This window comes from Lentinula edodes (assembly GCF_021015755.1).
Source record: "Lentinula edodes strain Le(Bin) 0899 ss11 chromosome Unknown C8R40scaffold_36, whole genome shotgun sequence".
NCBI classification, from domain to species: domain Eukaryota; kingdom Fungi; phylum Basidiomycota; class Agaricomycetes; order Agaricales; family Omphalotaceae; genus Lentinula; species Lentinula edodes.
The window spans coordinates 465,464-482,894 of NW_025764342.1; the positions used below are offsets into that span (position 1 = coordinate 465,464).

Sequence of the window (17,431 nt, forward strand, 5' to 3'; positions counted from 1 at the left end):
CGCCGTCACGCCCGTCACGCTTTAGTTCGAAAGTAATTGTTGCGGCTAAGGGTTCAAACAATCAAGGATTTATTCATCTAGAAAGCTTGTATGATGGCACTATGATGACCTGTTAGAAGTCTATAAAATATTGGTATAAGATATGGAAGCATCTACATAAATTATTCTTTCCACGGGGCAGAAACAGCCTAACCATACGATATTCTCGTCCTTGCTCTACTCTATATGTACTATCTCCCACCTTACGACCGTCGATTCGATTGCGATGCTAATGCGCCTCCCACAACTCTTGTTCCCCTTCCCTCTCTCTCCAAATCGACGATCTCCTGCACACCCTCCCTCACAGCAATCACATTCAACTCTACCAGCCCCCGCCGGCTTTCCCATACAGATGTCGGGAGCAATACAAGTAGAATTAGGGTAGGGTTGTTGTATGTAGTGAATATGGATGCTGGAACGGAGGTTACAGAATTCCGCGAGGATAGATTACCCTCCGCTGAAATTGAGCCATACTCACTCGATGACGAGACGAAACCCGCCTCCATGATCAAACTAGTCTCCCCCGTTGTCACAAGATGCCACATGATTGTCGTCCCTGTCACGGGCATCCCTGATGACGACGTCGAAGATGAATACGAATGTGGGAGAGAAGAGGGTTGTAATGAAGTAGCTCCGGAAGGGTAAAACAAATCTTGAGGTGTTTGTAGTCGAATTTTTCGGGAAATTGAGGTGGTGCTAGAGTAGTGATCATGTGGATGGTGCGACATCTTCGTAATTGTTGCGGTTGATACTAATGTAGATGTACTTGGCGCTCCGAGAGACGACGTCGAAGCAGAGACTGAGGATGTGTCCATTGATGATGTTGACTTTCCTGATACTCCCGTAGACTTTCTGGACGGTGTGGGATGTGTGGATGTCAGTGAAGGCGACATCACGGACGTCAATGATTCGCCATTGACACTAGACGCAGATGGTGGTGGTGTGGCTGGTATGTCGGAATCGTGATTACGGAAATCGGAAGGTTTGAGATTGCCCCGTCGTCGTCGTACAGGACTTGCGGATACGGATCTGGACACAGATCTCAAGGTCAGTGAATTAACTTCTCATCAACCAAGATACACGAGTGGATATCAAAAACAAGTTTCGACCAAACAAAATGTAGAGCGTACAAGGTAGAAGGCGAACTCTCACCTATACAAACCCGTCCCAAAGGCGTTAATCATTGCCAAATTATCACAGCACAGATTGTAGGTAGCAGTGTCGACGGGTGAAGCGTCAGAGGCAACATATAATCTCGAAGGGGCATCGAAAAGGAACACTTTGGACGCTTGGGAGTTCTACGATCAAGAAACGAGTTACAGCATGATACGAGGAAGAGAGAAAAGAGGACACTAACTGCACAATATATATTCAGCAATTCCTCAAGATACGGTAATGAGTCCGTTAACCTTTGCAACACCTTTGAGAATGCCTGATGTAACGAGTGGTCGAAGATGGAAGTAAGATAGAAATTCATAAGGAGTTGCTGCTCAATGAAGTCCTGCCAACTGAGATAATTTGGGCTGTTTGGACTATTTATCTGTGCGTTACTTGAACCGGATGTATTCAAACCGGAGTTGGAGCTGGAATTAGGAAGATTTGGTAACGAAGGCAACACGTCCATTAATCTGTCCATTACTCTTTCGTTTATTTGTCTGAAATTTTCAATCTTCTCATCCTCTTGTAGTTTCTCCGCTTTGTGAACGAATATCTCGAGGTTGAGAGAAGGATTGTGGTGGTATGCGGCGATAATGAATTCAACGAGACGGGAGATAGGTTGGTTGTAGAGGTCCTAACATTGTCGGAGATTAGGGATATGAAGTATAAGAAGCGAGATAACAGACGTACGCGGATGTCAATCACGAATACAAGCGTAGAAAACACAGAGAGCGGAACACCAAGAGTTTCGACGGTTATGTTCCCTGGACAATCCCATATCTCCAAAGGTATGATCGTGCTAGAGTACAGTTATAATGAGATTGTTTGCCTTGAATAATGAGAAAAAATCAACCAAAGTACCAGAGTATGGAAGAACAAAGATAGAAAAGCTTGGAAAGTAAGACTCACTCATACGTGTGTTTTACAGTTCTCATTGTAGCATCCAGATAGAAGGTCTCTTTTGGGGTCATGCTATCGAACAGCACCTGCTGAATTGACGTTTTACCACTTCTGCGTAAACCAAGTAGGAGAATCTTCGTCCGTGAGACGCCTGTCGAGTCTGACTGGGGATTATGTGACATCGCAGAAGTAGGAGAATATTTAGAGATTTGCTTGAGAGCCAGAAGATTTCGCGCTTTGCAGCGAAACAGGACTAGAAAGGCTAAGATGCGGAGCTAGGACCCTGCTAGGACTCCGGAGTGGAATCGGAGGATTGAGTAAAGATGTGACAACGTGACAGCGCGGTGTCACTGATGTCATGCACCCACACTGCACCCACCTCCTGCACCCAACAATTATCTGCAAGCTGTACCCTGTTGTACCCATGGTGAAATCGCCCCATTTAATCACACCAAAGAGGAGACGAACTCTCAAATTTTACTTCGAAATCTGTTGGCAAATTGTTCGGCATCTTACGGTCGAGTTTAGAGTAGGATAGATTTGAAGCAGTCCGTCCTGCCGTTGCACTCGCTCAACAATCTTCCATATGGTCAAACAGATTTGAACATCCCAATAGCACTCCAGTATCTGACCTTCCGCGTCGTAATGTGCGCTGCCTTGGCGGGTCCAGGCATATAACCAAGGTCTCGTTATTTAGAAAGCAAACTAGATAGCAGTACGAAAGCACATCAAAGAAACAAGAGGTGACACAGATTACATCCTATCCAAGGGCGTCAGCGAAAGTAATCTCATAGCACTGGCTAAAACAGAACGAGTGCATTGAAAAACATATAACCGGGCTTGAGCAAGTTCAGTCTCTTGCCCGCGAACGATTAGCGTTTCCCAAGCTGAGCTGACCAAGTGGCTAATTCTGAACGATCAAATAAGAAACATGAGAACAAGAACCAAAAGGGAATGTGGACGCACTTAAAACAATATGAGACGATCGTAGATGGTTCGTAATTTTTCATCGCTGTCTTGACCACATCAGGGTATGAGGCAAGGGCGAACACAAGTTCTCGAACTTTGGGTTCTGTGAGAAGCGTAGTGTCGATGAGATCAGGATTGTCCCGGGGAATGATGCCGTCCAAAGCGACTTTGCGCTGTACAGAGCAGAGACGGACATGTGCGTATTGAAGGTACGCGCCTGTGTCGCCTTCGAAGGAAGTCATCCTTTGGAGATCAAACGTATAGGCATGTGCACTTTTCAAAAGCAATCAATATAGGTCAGACGAATAACGGAGAAAAAGTTACAGACCGTTTAGCAGACATATCTTGTATTTTGACACAAGTCATCCCAACCTCATCGCTCGTATATTCCGGATCAGTGACATCCTTCATTTTCTCGTCGTTCTTCTTCATCTGATCCAACATCGCCTCTTTGCTCGCGTCCAAAATGTCTGAAAGGAACTTGACTTCGCCTTTTCGTGAACTCATACCATGAATCTTCCCGAAATTTACATGTTCAAGTTCATCTGCGAATGGTTCTTCCATGAGTGAAAGAGCTTTGAAAAATTGACGGACGTGAAGATCCTGCTGATCGCCTATAACATATATCATTTTGTTAAAGTTGTATAACTGGTATCGTTGGCGAGCACCAGCTATGTCCCGAAGGATGTAAATCGTTGTACCATCTAAGAGGTTTTTTGAGGATCTTCTCGTGAAAGACAGAAGGGGTACGAAAAGCACGAACCACCCTTTTGTACCACAGGCTTTCCAAGGTTATACTGGTCAAAATCGAGAGCCAATGCATCGGGGGCCTGATCATCGTCGCCGATATCTTGACCATCGGATATAGTTTCAGCAGCAAGAGCAGCAGCTCCAATTCGACTTTCACGCTCTGTTTTCTTGGTCAAGAGGTTTTTGCTTCTTAATTTCTCCAAACTGTCCATTATTAGGTCCTCTTTGACGAGGCTTTCCCCACCGTATACATCAAATCGAACATTAAGTCTCCTGTAGAGCTTTTCGTATTCAACTATTGAGAGGTCACGGAAGCGCTTCCAAAGATCAAGGGTCTCCTTGTCATCTGAAGAAAGTTGAGAGTTTCCAGAGTCAACAGGGTCAATCGTAACAGAATATAGGCCACTTACTGTCTTCCATCTTCTTGAAGAGTTCCTTTGCTTCCTGATTAGTAGGTGAAAACTTGTTCGGATTGTTCTCTTTCTCATTCTCGACGTCTTTGTTTACTCGAACGTAAACCTCGAATAAATGCAGAATGGCATTATTCGTGAGTTTTTCTTCCGATCCATATCTCTGGAAACCGATCGCGAGTAATCCGTATTGTTTTCCCCAATCACCGAGGCTAGTTGTAGCGACGATGATCAGTCTCATTGACAGGTAGGAGGACCACGACACTGACTAATTCAAACGAATAGTCTTCCAGCCATTCGCATCAAACAGGTTGGCAAGAAACGTGCCGATGATAGTACTCCTCAAATGTCCCGCATGGAATGGCTTAGCGATGTTTGGACTGCTAAACTCGATGACAATCTGCTTTCCGGATCCAGAGTTATTGCATCCGTAAGAGCCATGAGGGTGCGATCCTGTGGGCTTGGAAAGCGTGTATATCTGTTTTAACACGGTTCGAATGAGATTCGTAGTATGACAGATATAATGTAGGAAGATTCCGTCTCGAGTAATAGACTGTAGATACTCATTCGGCGTGAACTAGCGGGAGGTGGAGGAAAGCCATATTAGATGTGCAAGAAAGGAGGAGACGTGTTGAGAGTACCTCTGAAACTACTTTATCCGCTAAGATTGCGGGTTTTTCTTTCAGACGAAATCGAGGTATTGCCACCGTGAAATCGATGCCTTTCTTCCCAAAATCAACACCTTCGTACGCCGTACTGAGGGGTATATCCAGAGAGGAGGATATCTGGGTCGCGATGGATGATCTGTATGCATCGAGACAGGATGATTCCGGATTTATGGAGAGATCATCGGTCGTCCGCGTCATTGTTGATTGTGGTCAAACCAACTTGGTCTGGCAAGTACTTTCGTCAAATTTGGTGACTCGAGATTTCGGAAGTACCGGGCCGGAGTAGCATCTCTCTGTTTTTCGCAACGAGGAATTAACGTTTCGTGATCTATTGTGATTAATCGAGCATTGGAATGGAGCAACACCAAGCCTAGGAGTAAATATGAGTCAGACTGGCACTTTCGCAAGGTCAACATTTCGAAGAAATTTCATGATCTGGACGTCTTAGCATATATGCCCTTTAGCAAGGTACTCGGATTGGGTGTAAGCATAATCAACTCTCAATTCCATTTCCTCGACATAAACTGATACATTTTACTCAGACATAATCGGTTTGAACCTGTAATAATGCATACGTTCTTCGTACTGTGAACAAACTGGGAACAAAGTCAGTATTCGAATCCTCTAACTATCCTTCACAATCTTGGCTGTCACGTCTCGTTACGCCTTCTGAAAACATACTCGTACCTGCCTCGTAGTCTCGGGCAATACAAGTTGTTCCAAAGCCCCCTTGATCAAACTCGGACTCATCCTAGAGCCGTTGTCTTTGACAGCGACCTATATCAGCCTATATCAGCATTTATCAAACTTTATATTCTTTAGCATCCTCGCCAAACGATTTATGGAATCATTCAAGTTCCCGTAGTGTCCCCGTTCATGCGAACCAGGCCCTGTCGGCCCCTATGCAGGGTCACTCTTGACTTTGGGCCTGGGTCGCATTGTGTAACATGCCGGGTGCTGTGCATCCTTATGCATCCTGCAAAGAACAAGAAAGGTGCTAGGGTGTGCCTAATAAGTGACAAGAAACGTACCCACAGGGCTGAAAGTAATTTCAATTGAGGACATAGAGGACATAGGCATTCCGCAAGAGTCCCAAAGGAAACGAAGAGATAGATTAATTGATGGATTGAAGCACAAAAAGCTGGTACGAAGATATAAGAGCTCAGTGCATCAACTACAGTCTTCATCTCAAACATTTTCTCTATGTCTCAATCCAGTCTCTCAAAGTATGTTGTGTATTATAATTCACATCTCAAGTACTGATGCGGCTCTTCCATAGCTCGACTAACGCTCCCATTGTGCCTATTGCGAGTGCAGGGACCAATGTTTCTGGTGATAAGCCAGCAAGGTCAGTGGTTCCCTAACCTAAAACGGCCAATGCTCAAACGAGTCATAAACCACTCAGGGTCATGACTATCCAGTCTTGGGCCAAGCGCGTAATGAACATTGTTCTTATCGGCGAAACCGGTGTCGGAAAGACTGCCATGTTGAACCTTCTCGCGAACGTATGTGCCGGAGTCCCAATGGAAGAATTCGAGGAGAAGAACGAGCTTAATAACGAGGAAGGTGGAAGCACAGCTGGTAGCCAAACCAATAAGCCGCGCTTCTACAGTATCACCAGTGCGAATGGGCACAAGGTCAACATACTCGATACACCTGGTCTCGCTGATACCCGCGGTATAGACAAGGACAAGGAGCATCAGGCAGCCATTGCTGAAGCTATCAAGACAAATTTCGATGTTATCGACGCAGTCATCATTCTCGCTAACGGTACACTGCCCAGATTAGGTGCTGCGACCGAATATACGCTTACCACAATTTCCGGCATGTTTCCCAATTCCATCGTCGACAATATCGCCTTCGTGCTTACCATGGTATCTAACCCTTCATCAAATAACTTCACGAGGACCTCGCTACCAAAGCAATTGCAGAACTCTCGCATATGGCCAGTTGACAATCCCTTTGCACAGTGGTTAAAGTATCAAAAAGAGCTCCTGAAGGATCCGCCTATTAGTGAAGATGATTTGCAAGAAATGTTGGGAAGTGCTCGTCGTGGATACAACAAGACATTGAAGATGCTCTCGGAGCTATTCCAATACCTAGACAAGTGCAGGGTCCAACCGACTCACAGCATCTTCGACCTCTACATCATGTCGACAGATATCGAGGTCCGCATTTCCAACGTGATTGCAGGTATGACTCAGACGGAGGATAAACGCATGAAATTGAAGAAGCTACAAGAAGATTATCAGACCCTAGTAAGTTTCTTCTCTCCTTCCGTCGAACAAGCTCTAATGATCAGTTTTGAAAACTAGGGCCATACGATGACGAGAGAGAAATATGAGAGGATCATACAATCCCCTGTCTACGAACACGAAGACACTGGTTCCGTGCACAATACCCTCTGCGTCGCCGGAAACTGTTACAAGAATTGCCATACTAAGTGCACCGTTGGATTTACTATGGATCGGGAGACTCTTGCTAGGATGTGCGCTTCTTTCGAGGAGACACCTGGTGTTGCGCTGCTAAAGCGTCGCTGTAAAGACTGCGGCCATCTAGCTGAAGACCATCAGCACTATCGATCGCAATGGGTGAAGAAGATCAAGACAGATACAGTCATTGACCGGGAGGTCCTGCGGCGTTACGAAGCGGCGAAAAGCGAGTCTGACCAGGTTACGATTCTAATGGCAGGATCCCAGAAGGAAATCAAGCAGCTTGAGGAGAATATTGTTGGGTTCGAGAAGGAACTTACAGATCTTTGTGAAAAGTATAACAAACTTTCGCTTTCTGGGAGTTTCATTGGATATATATCCTCTGCAATCAGTTTATTGAGCATTCGCCAGGTGACCCTGGTGAAGGATGGTAGCGATCCTGAGGCCATAGACAGGATGGCCAAACGGATCGAGCGCTTGGAGAAAAAGCGGAAGGTGCTCGAGGAGGCTGAGAAGCAGAGGGGAAGGAAAAAGTAGCAACACTCGTGTTCCATATAATAATAATAGAACCTCAGCAATCCAAGTATAAACGGATAGTCCGATAACTGGAAGGGCAATCCTTTTCGTGACTTGATTCCGCTGAGTGGCGGGCAACCCGGTGAAGAAAGAGGGAGCTGTTGGGTTTCTTCCACACCAGACTGATTTATGCAGCTTCTCTCTAGTGAGATTCCGCGCAATGAGTGTCATGATAAGCATATGTTGCAAGCGACACAGTTGAAAACAAACGTCCCAGTTAGAGGAAAAAACTCGTCTCTGAACACCATCATGATCATCTTGAGCACTATTAGCAGGCGATCCCGTTAAACTCCGGCAAGGTGACCATAAAAAAGCGGTTTGTCGGACATGATTTTAACCACTCCGGCAAAGTGATTTATGTAAAAAAACATCCTTAAATACAGTTATAACTGAGCTGAGTCTAAATTTAGAAAGGATTAAGAGAAGTTAATAATTTATGACGTTTATGGAATTTGATCTATACGCTCAAAAAAATTCACTGCCAACTAATACTACACCTCCGCTCTTCCTACGTACCGTGTTTCTATTTTACCCTCTCCCATCTGCCCAGTAGCTCTAAATTATTTGACCGGTTTTGGTTTGATATGATCAGCTTTGACCTTCTGCAATAGGTTCCATTTGCATCCGCCGATCACTGACAAATTTCACACTTTTCACACCCTCGTCCAGCTGCGTTGCCAGAACAATCCACAGTTACAGCACTAGACTACACCAATTCTGGAAGCTGCACCAGCAATATTATAGTATGTGTACAGCACAGATGGGTCACAAAGGCTACCGGGACTTCCTTCGGGACCACTATCACTGAATCAGCAAACGGTTATGCCAACACAGGCCCCCGGAAGCTCCCCCAAAACCCTGTCCGAAATTGCATATTTTAGAGGCCAAAATCAGCCATTTCCTTGTCCAAATATAGCATATATTAAAAGCTCAATAGGTCAGTCCTTGTCCAGTATAGCGTAGTTTAGAAGCACCAAAAGCAAAATTGAAAATTATAAATTTTGAGTACTTTACACTGCCATTTTGGAAATTTCAGGGAAATTTTTTGGATTTCACATGACTGACCTTGTCCGTTATAGTGTATTTCAGGCCAAAAACATTGCATAGTTTACAGCATTTGCCCAGACAGGGTTCTGGTAGAGCTTCCGGGGGCCTGCCAACACTGTCAAATGCTGTCAAATGTGTTTGCGGGGCACCAGCATCTAACAGAGTTCTTGTTATGGCAGGTGAAGCTAAAGCTTGCCTTCCAAAAACAGCACTGGCTATGTGTGCCTTAGCCTGCCTCAGCTGTAAATCCTGCTGCAGATTATAACTTTGATGTCTGCGAGCCTTCCATGGAAATGATTGCAGTGCTCACAGCTCTGTTTTCATTGGTGTACAATTTCCAAATGCAACACAATTGTCTTGCAACTTACCTCTTTTTCTTTAGGAACCAAACAGATCAAATTCTTGTTGAAAATGCCTCAGGAAGCAAGCTACTAGTTGAGTTGCCTAGTATTTCCAGGATGCATACTATATGTCATCCCAATTGTATTTTTGGGTCCTAAGTACTGTCACTGGAGGTTGGAATCTGAAACCACATCGTTAATCGCCAGAAGACCAAGCACATATCACATCATCTTCCAGGCCTGGGCTTTCTCTATCATTTCATCCCATCACTCTATCCTATATCTCTTCATGCAAGCATTCCTCCAGGCGCCTTTTGATCGTGCTCATGTCTGTATAACCTTCCTCATTGAACATATCTCGAACCACTCCACCATCTTGTTTATGGCTCTCCATGTCACTTTCATGGAGTGCATAGCAAGAGTTCCCGGAAAGATGATTTATTGGTCATTCTTAAAAGCCGGCGCTTTGCTTTGGAGTTGTCAACCAGGACCATTAGGCATCCCACCAAGCCTGAAGTCTGTCGCAGAGTGTCTAAACTTGCTGAACATTTCTACTTTCAGTCCATAATGGGTTTACACATTTTCATAATTCATATCATTGACCGTGAGGGCTTGCGAAACCTTTTGATTACAGATGGTTAAAGGGCACTAATAATGCTGCTCACATCTCTGAGAGGGACATGTGAGAATGTGTTGGATAACATCCGAATTTGAGACTGCCTGAAGAGCATTATGTCCCATTAACAAGGTATATGAATCAAGCTCTTCATGCTTCCAGCTTTTCTGACCAATTGTCATTATCAGAATTCAGGAGTGCTTGGGGAAAGTACTAGCCAAGGCTGCACACTTGGATGCTTTGAAATAGAGATACAAAAAAGAGTTGACTGTTATCTGTGCCAATAGACATGCGAGTGAAATTTTGACCTCATTCATAAACATTCGCTCATGCTTGATTCTGTAGTGCAACACTACTGCAGACAAGGACCACTTTATGCGAGTTTGTTTCCAATGTCAATCCAAGGTCTATAGCTCTTCCTCATGCCAAAGGGAAGACTGGAATGCTAGTCACCGTAAAGTATACAGAGCCAATGTTTTCTACTCACCTTGTGAGCCTCTTTTGTTTGTTTTTGTGAGGACCCCGGAAGCTCCTACCAGACCCCATCCAAATTAGTGTACTTTAGGACCCAATTTTGGCATTTTCCTGGGCCAAAATTAGCATACTTCAGGCCTTGGAAACTCAAGCCTTGTCTGGTATAGCATACTTTGGGTATCTGTTGGCTGAATTGGTGGCCCAATGGAGGTGTAAGACCTGGGTCAGAATAGGCCTTAAGGTGGGGTTTGGTATAGGAAAGTTTATGTTGTAGCGTGCTAGGAGCAGACTGGAGCTTGAAGGGAGCTACGGGAACCGCGACCGAGGACAGGAATGACCTAGTAATAGCTGGGGCGAATAAGGGTGACCCTTGAGGGGGTTCCTAGGAGGTCCAGAGAGGTCCCTAATGCGTAAGGAGGTTAGGTAGAAGTAAGGAACCTTGGGATATTGCGTAGTAGGAGTTGTACTCGCTAGAACGTCAATATAGGATTCGAATAGGTTGTAGATAGGAATGAGTCTCGAGGGGGTAAGCTCCCAAGAAGGTATACGCCCGGGAGGGTAGGTTCCCGGGGACTGGCTAGAGGATGGACGTCCTCAAGTGTTGTAGGTGGTAACAGAGAAGTGGTACGTGGTCCGACGTGAGGAGTAGCTTCGACGTTACTTAGATCGAGGTCCCGAAGCTTAGGGAGTGGCTAGGGAGCTCGAGGAGGTTTGGGGAGGTTAGCTCACCAAGGCGGTAGGCGTTTGGGAGCTTTAGTATTGTTCGAGGGAGCTCGGGAACTCACTCGGATGGCTTAGACGTGAAGTAAAAGCGTGTATTGGACCGTATAGACGGTCGAAGAGGCGATAGACGAGAATTGAGAGAAACAGAGATAAAGAAATAGAGAGTAAAGAGAATTCCGTATAGGTAGCAGGTACAAAGGGACAGGGACTGGACCTATGTAAAGGGTGTGTGTTCAAAATATACCAAGCTGGGCTTCTGGACGCTACTGGACTGCGTAAATACGTATAGGGAAGTTAACAAAGAGACAGAGTACGAAACGGGCACTTAATGGGGTTTCTAAGTACATGAGGACGGACATGAGGACGGAATGATGGGCGCATGTGCGGGGTTCCAGGACCCTGTCGTGGAGTGGTTCGGTTGCATTGAGGGGAACTAAGGATCGTGGAGGTTGTCCTGGCAGTAAGGAGGTTTGCAGGGCGTTGGGAGTGTTCTCAGGGGTTCAGGGAAGTGAACTGAGGAGGTTGGGAACTATGTTAAGGAGCTTATGGGCTATGGAATTCGGGGCGAGGCATGACAGGAGGTAGGTGGAGCTCTGGCACTGGAATTTGGGCAAAGAAGCTCAGAAGAGCTCCGGAAGTGTCATAAAGTATGCAGCCCCTATCATTTTCCTTTTCTCACCATCTCGACGCCTTTACTTGTACGATACATCATCCCATCACTGTCAAACCCCCATCGATTACTGATCCATCTGACCCATCTTCTCTTTCTACTGGCTTCCGCCACCTTCCTTGTTCCTAAACTGTACAGTATTACATCGTTGTTTCTCGCAGACCGGATTATGTATATATAGCCAACCCTCCACAGCCTGGTCCCTTATCTTGACCTCTCTGTCATTATCTGGGACCAGGTATGTGCTTACTTACTACTACCTATGACTACGATACTCAATATATCTCTGTCATTATCTGGGACCAGTTTGCCTCCGCTCCGCTTAGTCGCTCCGCCTCACTGCCTAGCTTAGTCACCCCGCTTCCTGCTCCGTTAGTCACTCCGCCTCTGCCACTTCGTGACATTAGGTCAAGATCCATTACTGCACTGACAGCCTACCGATAAGGTTGTCCTTGCAGGATCGATAGATACCACGTCTTCCCCAGTCCCGCCCGATTCTGAAACACCTGCTGCCAGTATAGACTGCTCCGCACTCCCGCACGCACTTGACCCCAGAGACCAAGCTCACGCCCATAACAACGACGATACTTGGCGCGATTGCCAGTCTCAACCTTGCCCCAACGCCCTTCCCAACTCAATCCAAGAGCCACTCACTGTGAGCAATATAACCTTCCTGCCAATTCCCCAACCCCGATTGCCTACTCCCATCATGTCGACTCCTGTCCCGCCTGCCCCAAATACCTCTGCTGAGGATCTCATGGCTCAGCTCATCAGACAAGTAGCTAACCTTGCTACAGCTATGGAGGAACGCTCATCGTCCAAGTCAAGCATGAACAAACCCGAGGTTTTCAAGGGTAAAGATGGCGCTGAAGCTCGTCGCTTCATGGCTCAGTTCCAAAATTGGGCGTCAGAACAACCTGATCTCGCCAAAAGCCAAGTGAAACTTATCAAGTCCGCCTTGGGCTTCTTCACAGAAAGTGCCGGAGATTGGGCCACTCCCCATCTGCTACATTTCAGTGCAGAAAATCCCCCTTTCGGCGGAAATTGGGATACATTCTTGAAGGAATTTAGCCAGTGGTTTGAACCAATGGACCCAGGTATGGAAGCCCGTAGCGAGATCAAGAATCTCAGGCAAAGTAAAGGACAGACAGTTGCGGAATTCACTCAGAAGTTCAAGGATATCGAAGATCGGACTGAAATGTCTGATATTGACTTGCGGGAACATTTCTTCACTGCATTACTCCCAGAGATCCGACAACATCTCATCACCGTAAACATTGCCCAAGGAATTGCTCCGACTCTGAAGGAGGCAATCAAACGGGCCATATCAGTGGATGTCTACCTGCACGATCCCACCATGACTGGCCGGAACTCTGGATACCCTCCCACACATACCGCTCACACTACCCCTGCTGACCCCCATGCTATGGACATTGATGCAACCCACACTAGTAACGGGAATACTAGGGAGGCATTCCTAGCTCGCATGCGAGGACAATGCTTCGGCTGTGGTGCCCAAGGCCATGTCAAGCAAAACTGCCCATACCGAGAAACCACCTGCCGTTACTGTGGACGCCGAGGACATCTGGAAGCAGTCTGCCAAGACAAGTTCATGGGACTCGGACGAGACCGAGGCCGATGCCAGCAACCTCGACGCCAACAGATATCCGCTACGGGACCCGCACCATTCTCCCTGTTCCCAAATGAATCCGTCCAGATCGCTTCCTCGATCCCAACATCTGCTCCTGCACCCACAGCTGCTACTCAGAGCCCCCCTAATCAGGACTTTTCCAACCAGATTGGTCAAATAAGGGAATTACTTGATCATGCTAACGCTAGGTCCTCCTCGTCCTCTGGCTTTCAACAGGGTTTTTAAAGAGGGTACCCGCTTCGGCTGCACCGAGAGTACCCCGTAATCAGTTTGTTATGTTCGCTACTTCTTTGTATGACTCGCACCCATCATGTACAATATCGTCGATCCAGGAATTAAACTCCACTTCCCCACATTTCCGAATTCATGCGAGACTAAGAGGAAGGAATCACAGTATAACAACTGCAGCCATGGTAGACTGTGGAGCTACCGCCCTGTTTTTAAACCAAGACTTTGCCACCCGGAACCATGTAAGATGTGTACCCCTTCATAAACCAATTGACGTTTTTAATATCGATGGAACACCTAACCAAGCTGGACAGATAACCCATTTTGCATGCCTAGCACTCACAGTGGATAATCAAGAGCGATGGATGGACTTTCTGATCACCAACCTAGGGGGTGAAGACATCATCCTTGGACTCCCCTGGCTACGGAAGGTAAATCCGGAGATTGATTGGGAGAAAGGATGACTTTCAGTAAAGCCTCCCCGAGTAACGATAGAAGAAGTCCCAGACGAGGAGATCTTGTACTCTCATCTAGCCGCCACTCACACAGAAAGCCCGATCCTTGAACTCCCGAACCTGGAACCTCCCGCAGAACCCCCCCACATTGAGGTGCCACTGGAAGCGACCCTTGAAGAGAGCAAATCAGCAGCGGTGGAAGAACCACCAATACACCGAATTCAAGCCAATCATAAAACTCGCCGGGCATGGGTAAAAGCAGGAATTCTAGAGGAGCAGACGGAGGAAGTCTGGTGTGCCACAGGATTCACTTACTCCCAGCAGCTAGCAGAGGAAGCCAACCAAGACAAACCCATTAAAACCTTCGAAGAAATGGTCCCTGAGCAGTATCGTGATTTCAAGAAGGTTTTCTCAGAATCTGCCTCCGAACGATTACCTGCCCACCAACCTTGGGACCATGCAATTGATCTCATACCTGGAGCACCGGCAACCATGCATACCAAGATTTACCCCATGTCCCTAAACGAGCAGGAGGAGTTGGATTGTTTCCTAGAAGAAAACCTACGGAAAGGCTATATCGTCCCCTCAAAATCACCAATCTCATCACTGGTCTTCTTTGTAAAGAAGAAGGATGGGAAACTCCGTTTTGTACAAGACTACCGGAAACTGAACGAGTACACTGTGAAGAACCGATACCCTCTCCCATTAGTTGCTGACATCATTAGCCAACTTCAGGGAGCAAGATACTTCACGAAGTTCGACGTCCGCTGGGGTTACAATAACATATGGATTAAGAAGGGGCATGAATGGAAAGGCGCGTTCGCAACAACCCGAGGCTTGTTCGAGCCTAAGGTCATGTTCTTTGGTCTCACAAATTCCCCTGCCACATTCTAAGCACTTATGAATGCTATATTTGCTGATCTCATTGCAGCCGGCAAGGTGGCAGTCTACCTAGATGACATCCTTATCTTCAGTAACGATCTCGAGGAACACCGACGAATGGTACGGGAAGTATTAACTTGGTTAGAAAAGCACGACCTCTAATTATGACCCAAAAAATGCGAATTCGAACAACAACAGATTGAATACCTCGGACTCATCATCTCAGAAGGGGAGGTGAGAATGGATCCGGTAAAAGTAGCGGCTGTTCGTGACTGGCCAGTCCCTACTAATCTTCGGGAACTATGAGGGTTCTTGGGATTTGCAAACTTCTACCGACACTTTATCCGGAACTTTGCCAAAATAGCACGACCTCTGAAAGACCTGACAAAGAAAGACACCAGCTTTACCTGGACCAACACTTGACAGAAAGCATTTGACACCCTTCGAGAAGCCTTCATCTCCGCACCAATCCTTGCTCTATGGACACCAGACAGGCCTACTCGAATAGAGGTAGACACATCAGGCTTTGCCACGGGAGGCACCCTTATGCAGAAGCAAGACGATGGCCAATGGCATCCGGTAGCCTTCAGATTGGCATCCATGCAGCCAGCGGAACAAAACTACGAAATCTATGATCAAGAGATGCTTGCTATAATTGAAGCACTGAAGGATTGGAGGAACTTTCTAGAAGGACTCCCTCAACCGTTAACGAGCTTGCCTCGTTTTTGTGTGAAAGAGAAAGGAAGGAATCTAATGGGCACTCCAACCAACCAATCTAATACACAATATGCGAGTTCACTGCTATCAAATTTATTTAATAGCAAGGGGTAGCGTTGGCAAAGGTTCCGCAAAGCTTTGAGAGCTAAGTACGAAGCTTTGATTAATCAATTTGAATCGTTCTAAGGATTCGATATATTCCTTTGATCAAGGTAGATTCAGCACGATTTGTGCTTTGGTTTGTATTGATTTGGGTATATCAAGAATTGGGGGTTTGAATCAAAGTAAATTAAAACCGAAACACACAGACCCCTACAGAGGGCTAGAACTATGTGCTGGCACAACCACACAGCGTGATTTGCCCTTAAGACCAACGACTGATCCTAAGTTCGAAGAATACCCAACAACTGGATATACTTCTCGCAGTCACAAGGAGCAGAACACGACGTTCCTATACTCACAAGTGCCGGGCCCGAATGGCTGCTAGCGAAGAGGTTTCAGTCTGGCGGGAGTGTGTCTTTCCTTTTTACGGATTAGCACTGCAACGTCGTCCCAAAATCACTTGTATTCCAGATACATCGGATCACTATTTATACATACAGAATATAGAGTCGCATAGTACAATTAATTTAATACAATAAACGTTCGGAACCGCAAGGAAACTTCTACACTCAATCAGATACCATTTAATTTGAATCTACATGTCCTTATTTGGTCCATATTGGTTCCAAGATTCTAGTATACCTCCAAACATAGGTAGGTACTTCAATATTCATTTAATTTAATTGTTTTTGGAGGATGACTCGAATGGTGTTCAACTGTCATTGCTGTTCAACACTTACTTCGATCGTTTGTCACCTCGTCCGGAGGCAAATCAGCTCTCCTTGATTCTAATCCTATCAATCTGATTCATCTGGATTAAACTAATTGCTTCTCTCTTTCAATAGACACCCATTGTGCCTATACTCAATCAAGGGAGTTACACATAGTTATTCATTTAATTGCATTCTTCAATATTTTCTACGTCAGGACTCTTTGACATTCATTTGATATGTCTTCGGAGCCTCGCAGTACTTCGATCGTTCTTCTAGTCATTTTCCTTAACCATGCAACTTGATTGGTCTATTAGACTAAATCGCAGTCTTTTAGATTAATGCATGATCTTGTTCTAGAAGGAGTATTTGATCATTTCTGAGTTCTAGAAAGTCATTTCGAGTCAATCCTCAGTTCATGGTCACTTGAGTAAGTTCTTCCAAACTCCTGCCAGTGTAAGGTCCAATAAGAATACCCTTGGTATGTCATACTTGAATGGTCATCCTTCGGATGTAGTCCGAGTCTGGTATAATCCTGCTTGACAAACAGGTAGACTGCTATCCGTAGGTAGTATCGGGGATGGGTAAACTGACCAACTTGTGGTAGTATGGGTATATGGTCCCTTCAACTTATTAGACTGATTCAGTATTGACTTTGACTGTCAATCTGGGTCTCAATTACAGTCCTCTCGATACAAATCTATACGTGAAAATGTCACAATTCACAATATAGACGTCTAGCCAAAATTTAGGCGTGTCATCCCCCCCAAACTAAAGAATTTGACCGTCCTCGGTCATTTGTAGTTTTGTATCGGGAAAGGATACCCAATCTGTTATTAGATTGATTCGACAAGACTATATCTCCTATTAATGTAATTCACTGGGTTTGGATCTCTACTTCTCCGTGTTCTCC

General features: G+C 45.8%; 3 protein-coding genes across 3 annotated transcripts; 1 reads left to right on the forward strand and 2 right to left on the reverse strand.

Moving 5' to 3' along the window:
* Positions 1–94: 94 nt before the first annotated feature.
* C8R40DRAFT_1121605 (Gtr1/RagA G protein conserved region-domain-containing protein) lies at positions 95–2,415 on the reverse strand. Its single transcript, XM_046228811.1, has 5 exons — positions 2,107–2,415; positions 1,888–1,996; positions 1,397–1,831; positions 1,192–1,337; positions 95–1,068 (listed from the first exon to the last, which is right to left on the reverse strand). The coding sequence occupies exons 1-5, from the start codon at positions 2,277–2,279 to the stop codon at positions 243–245; spliced, it is 1,689 nt and encodes a 562-aa protein (XP_046082777.1). The 5' UTR covers positions 2,280–2,415; the 3' UTR covers positions 95–242.
* A 39-nt stretch (positions 2,416–2,454) lies between these two features.
* Positions 2,455–5,154, reverse strand: C8R40DRAFT_1152499 (arginyl-tRNA synthetase). The gene is made up of 8 exons (XM_046229568.1): positions 4,868–5,154; positions 4,496–4,803; positions 4,227–4,438; positions 3,830–4,162; positions 3,395–3,770; positions 3,064–3,339; positions 2,696–3,007; positions 2,455–2,626 (listed from the first exon to the last, which is right to left on the reverse strand). Exons 1-7 carry the CDS (start codon positions 5,090–5,092, stop codon positions 2,851–2,853), a joined length of 1,887 nt encoding a protein of 628 aa, XP_046082778.1. The 5' UTR covers positions 5,093–5,154; the 3' UTR covers positions 2,455–2,626; positions 2,696–2,850.
* Positions 5,155–6,016: 862 nt separating this feature from the next.
* Positions 6,017–8,240, forward strand: C8R40DRAFT_1121613 (uncharacterized protein). The gene is made up of 4 exons (XM_046228812.1): positions 6,017–6,120; positions 6,174–6,242; positions 6,300–7,152; positions 7,210–8,240. Exons 1-4 carry the CDS (start codon positions 6,098–6,100, stop codon positions 7,861–7,863), a joined length of 1,599 nt encoding a protein of 532 aa, XP_046082779.1. The 5' UTR covers positions 6,017–6,097; the 3' UTR covers positions 7,864–8,240.
* The last annotated feature ends 9,191 nt before the right edge of the window (positions 8,241–17,431 follow it).

Excerpts from the sequence above, each read along its gene's own strand:
- C8R40DRAFT_1121605 (XM_046228811.1), bottom strand. The coding sequence starts at position 2,279 with ATGTCACATAATCCCCAGTCAGACTCGACAGGCGTCTCACGGACGAAG. Across the intron at positions 1,997-2,106 it reads ACTGTAAAACACACGTATGA|CACGATCATACCTTTGGAGA; the intron begins GTGAGTCTTACT and ends ACTGTACTCTAG. Across the intron at positions 1,832-1,887 it reads TATTCGTGATTGACATCCGC|GACCTCTACAACCAACCTAT; the intron begins GTACGTCTGTTA and ends CGACAATGTTAG.
- C8R40DRAFT_1152499 (XM_046229568.1), bottom strand. The coding sequence starts at position 5,092 with ATGACGCGGACGACCGATGATCTCTCCATAAATCCGGAATCATCCTGT. Across the intron at positions 4,804-4,867 it reads CGGATAAAGTAGTTTCAGAG|TTCACGCCGAATGAGTATCT; the intron begins GTACTCTCAACA and ends ACCTCCCGCTAG. Across the intron at positions 3,340-3,394 it reads CAAGATATGTCTGCTAAACG|TGCACATGCCTATACGTTTG; the intron begins GTCTGTAACTTT and ends GCTTTTGAAAAG.
- C8R40DRAFT_1121613 (XM_046228812.1), top strand. The coding sequence starts at position 6,098 with ATGTCTCAATCCAGTCTCTCAAA. Across the intron at positions 6,243-6,299 it reads TCTGGTGATAAGCCAGCAAG|GGTCATGACTATCCAGTCTT; the intron begins GTCAGTGGTTCC and ends TAAACCACTCAG. Across the intron at positions 7,153-7,209 it reads AAGAAGATTATCAGACCCTA|GGCCATACGATGACGAGAGA; the intron begins GTAAGTTTCTTC and ends TTTGAAAACTAG.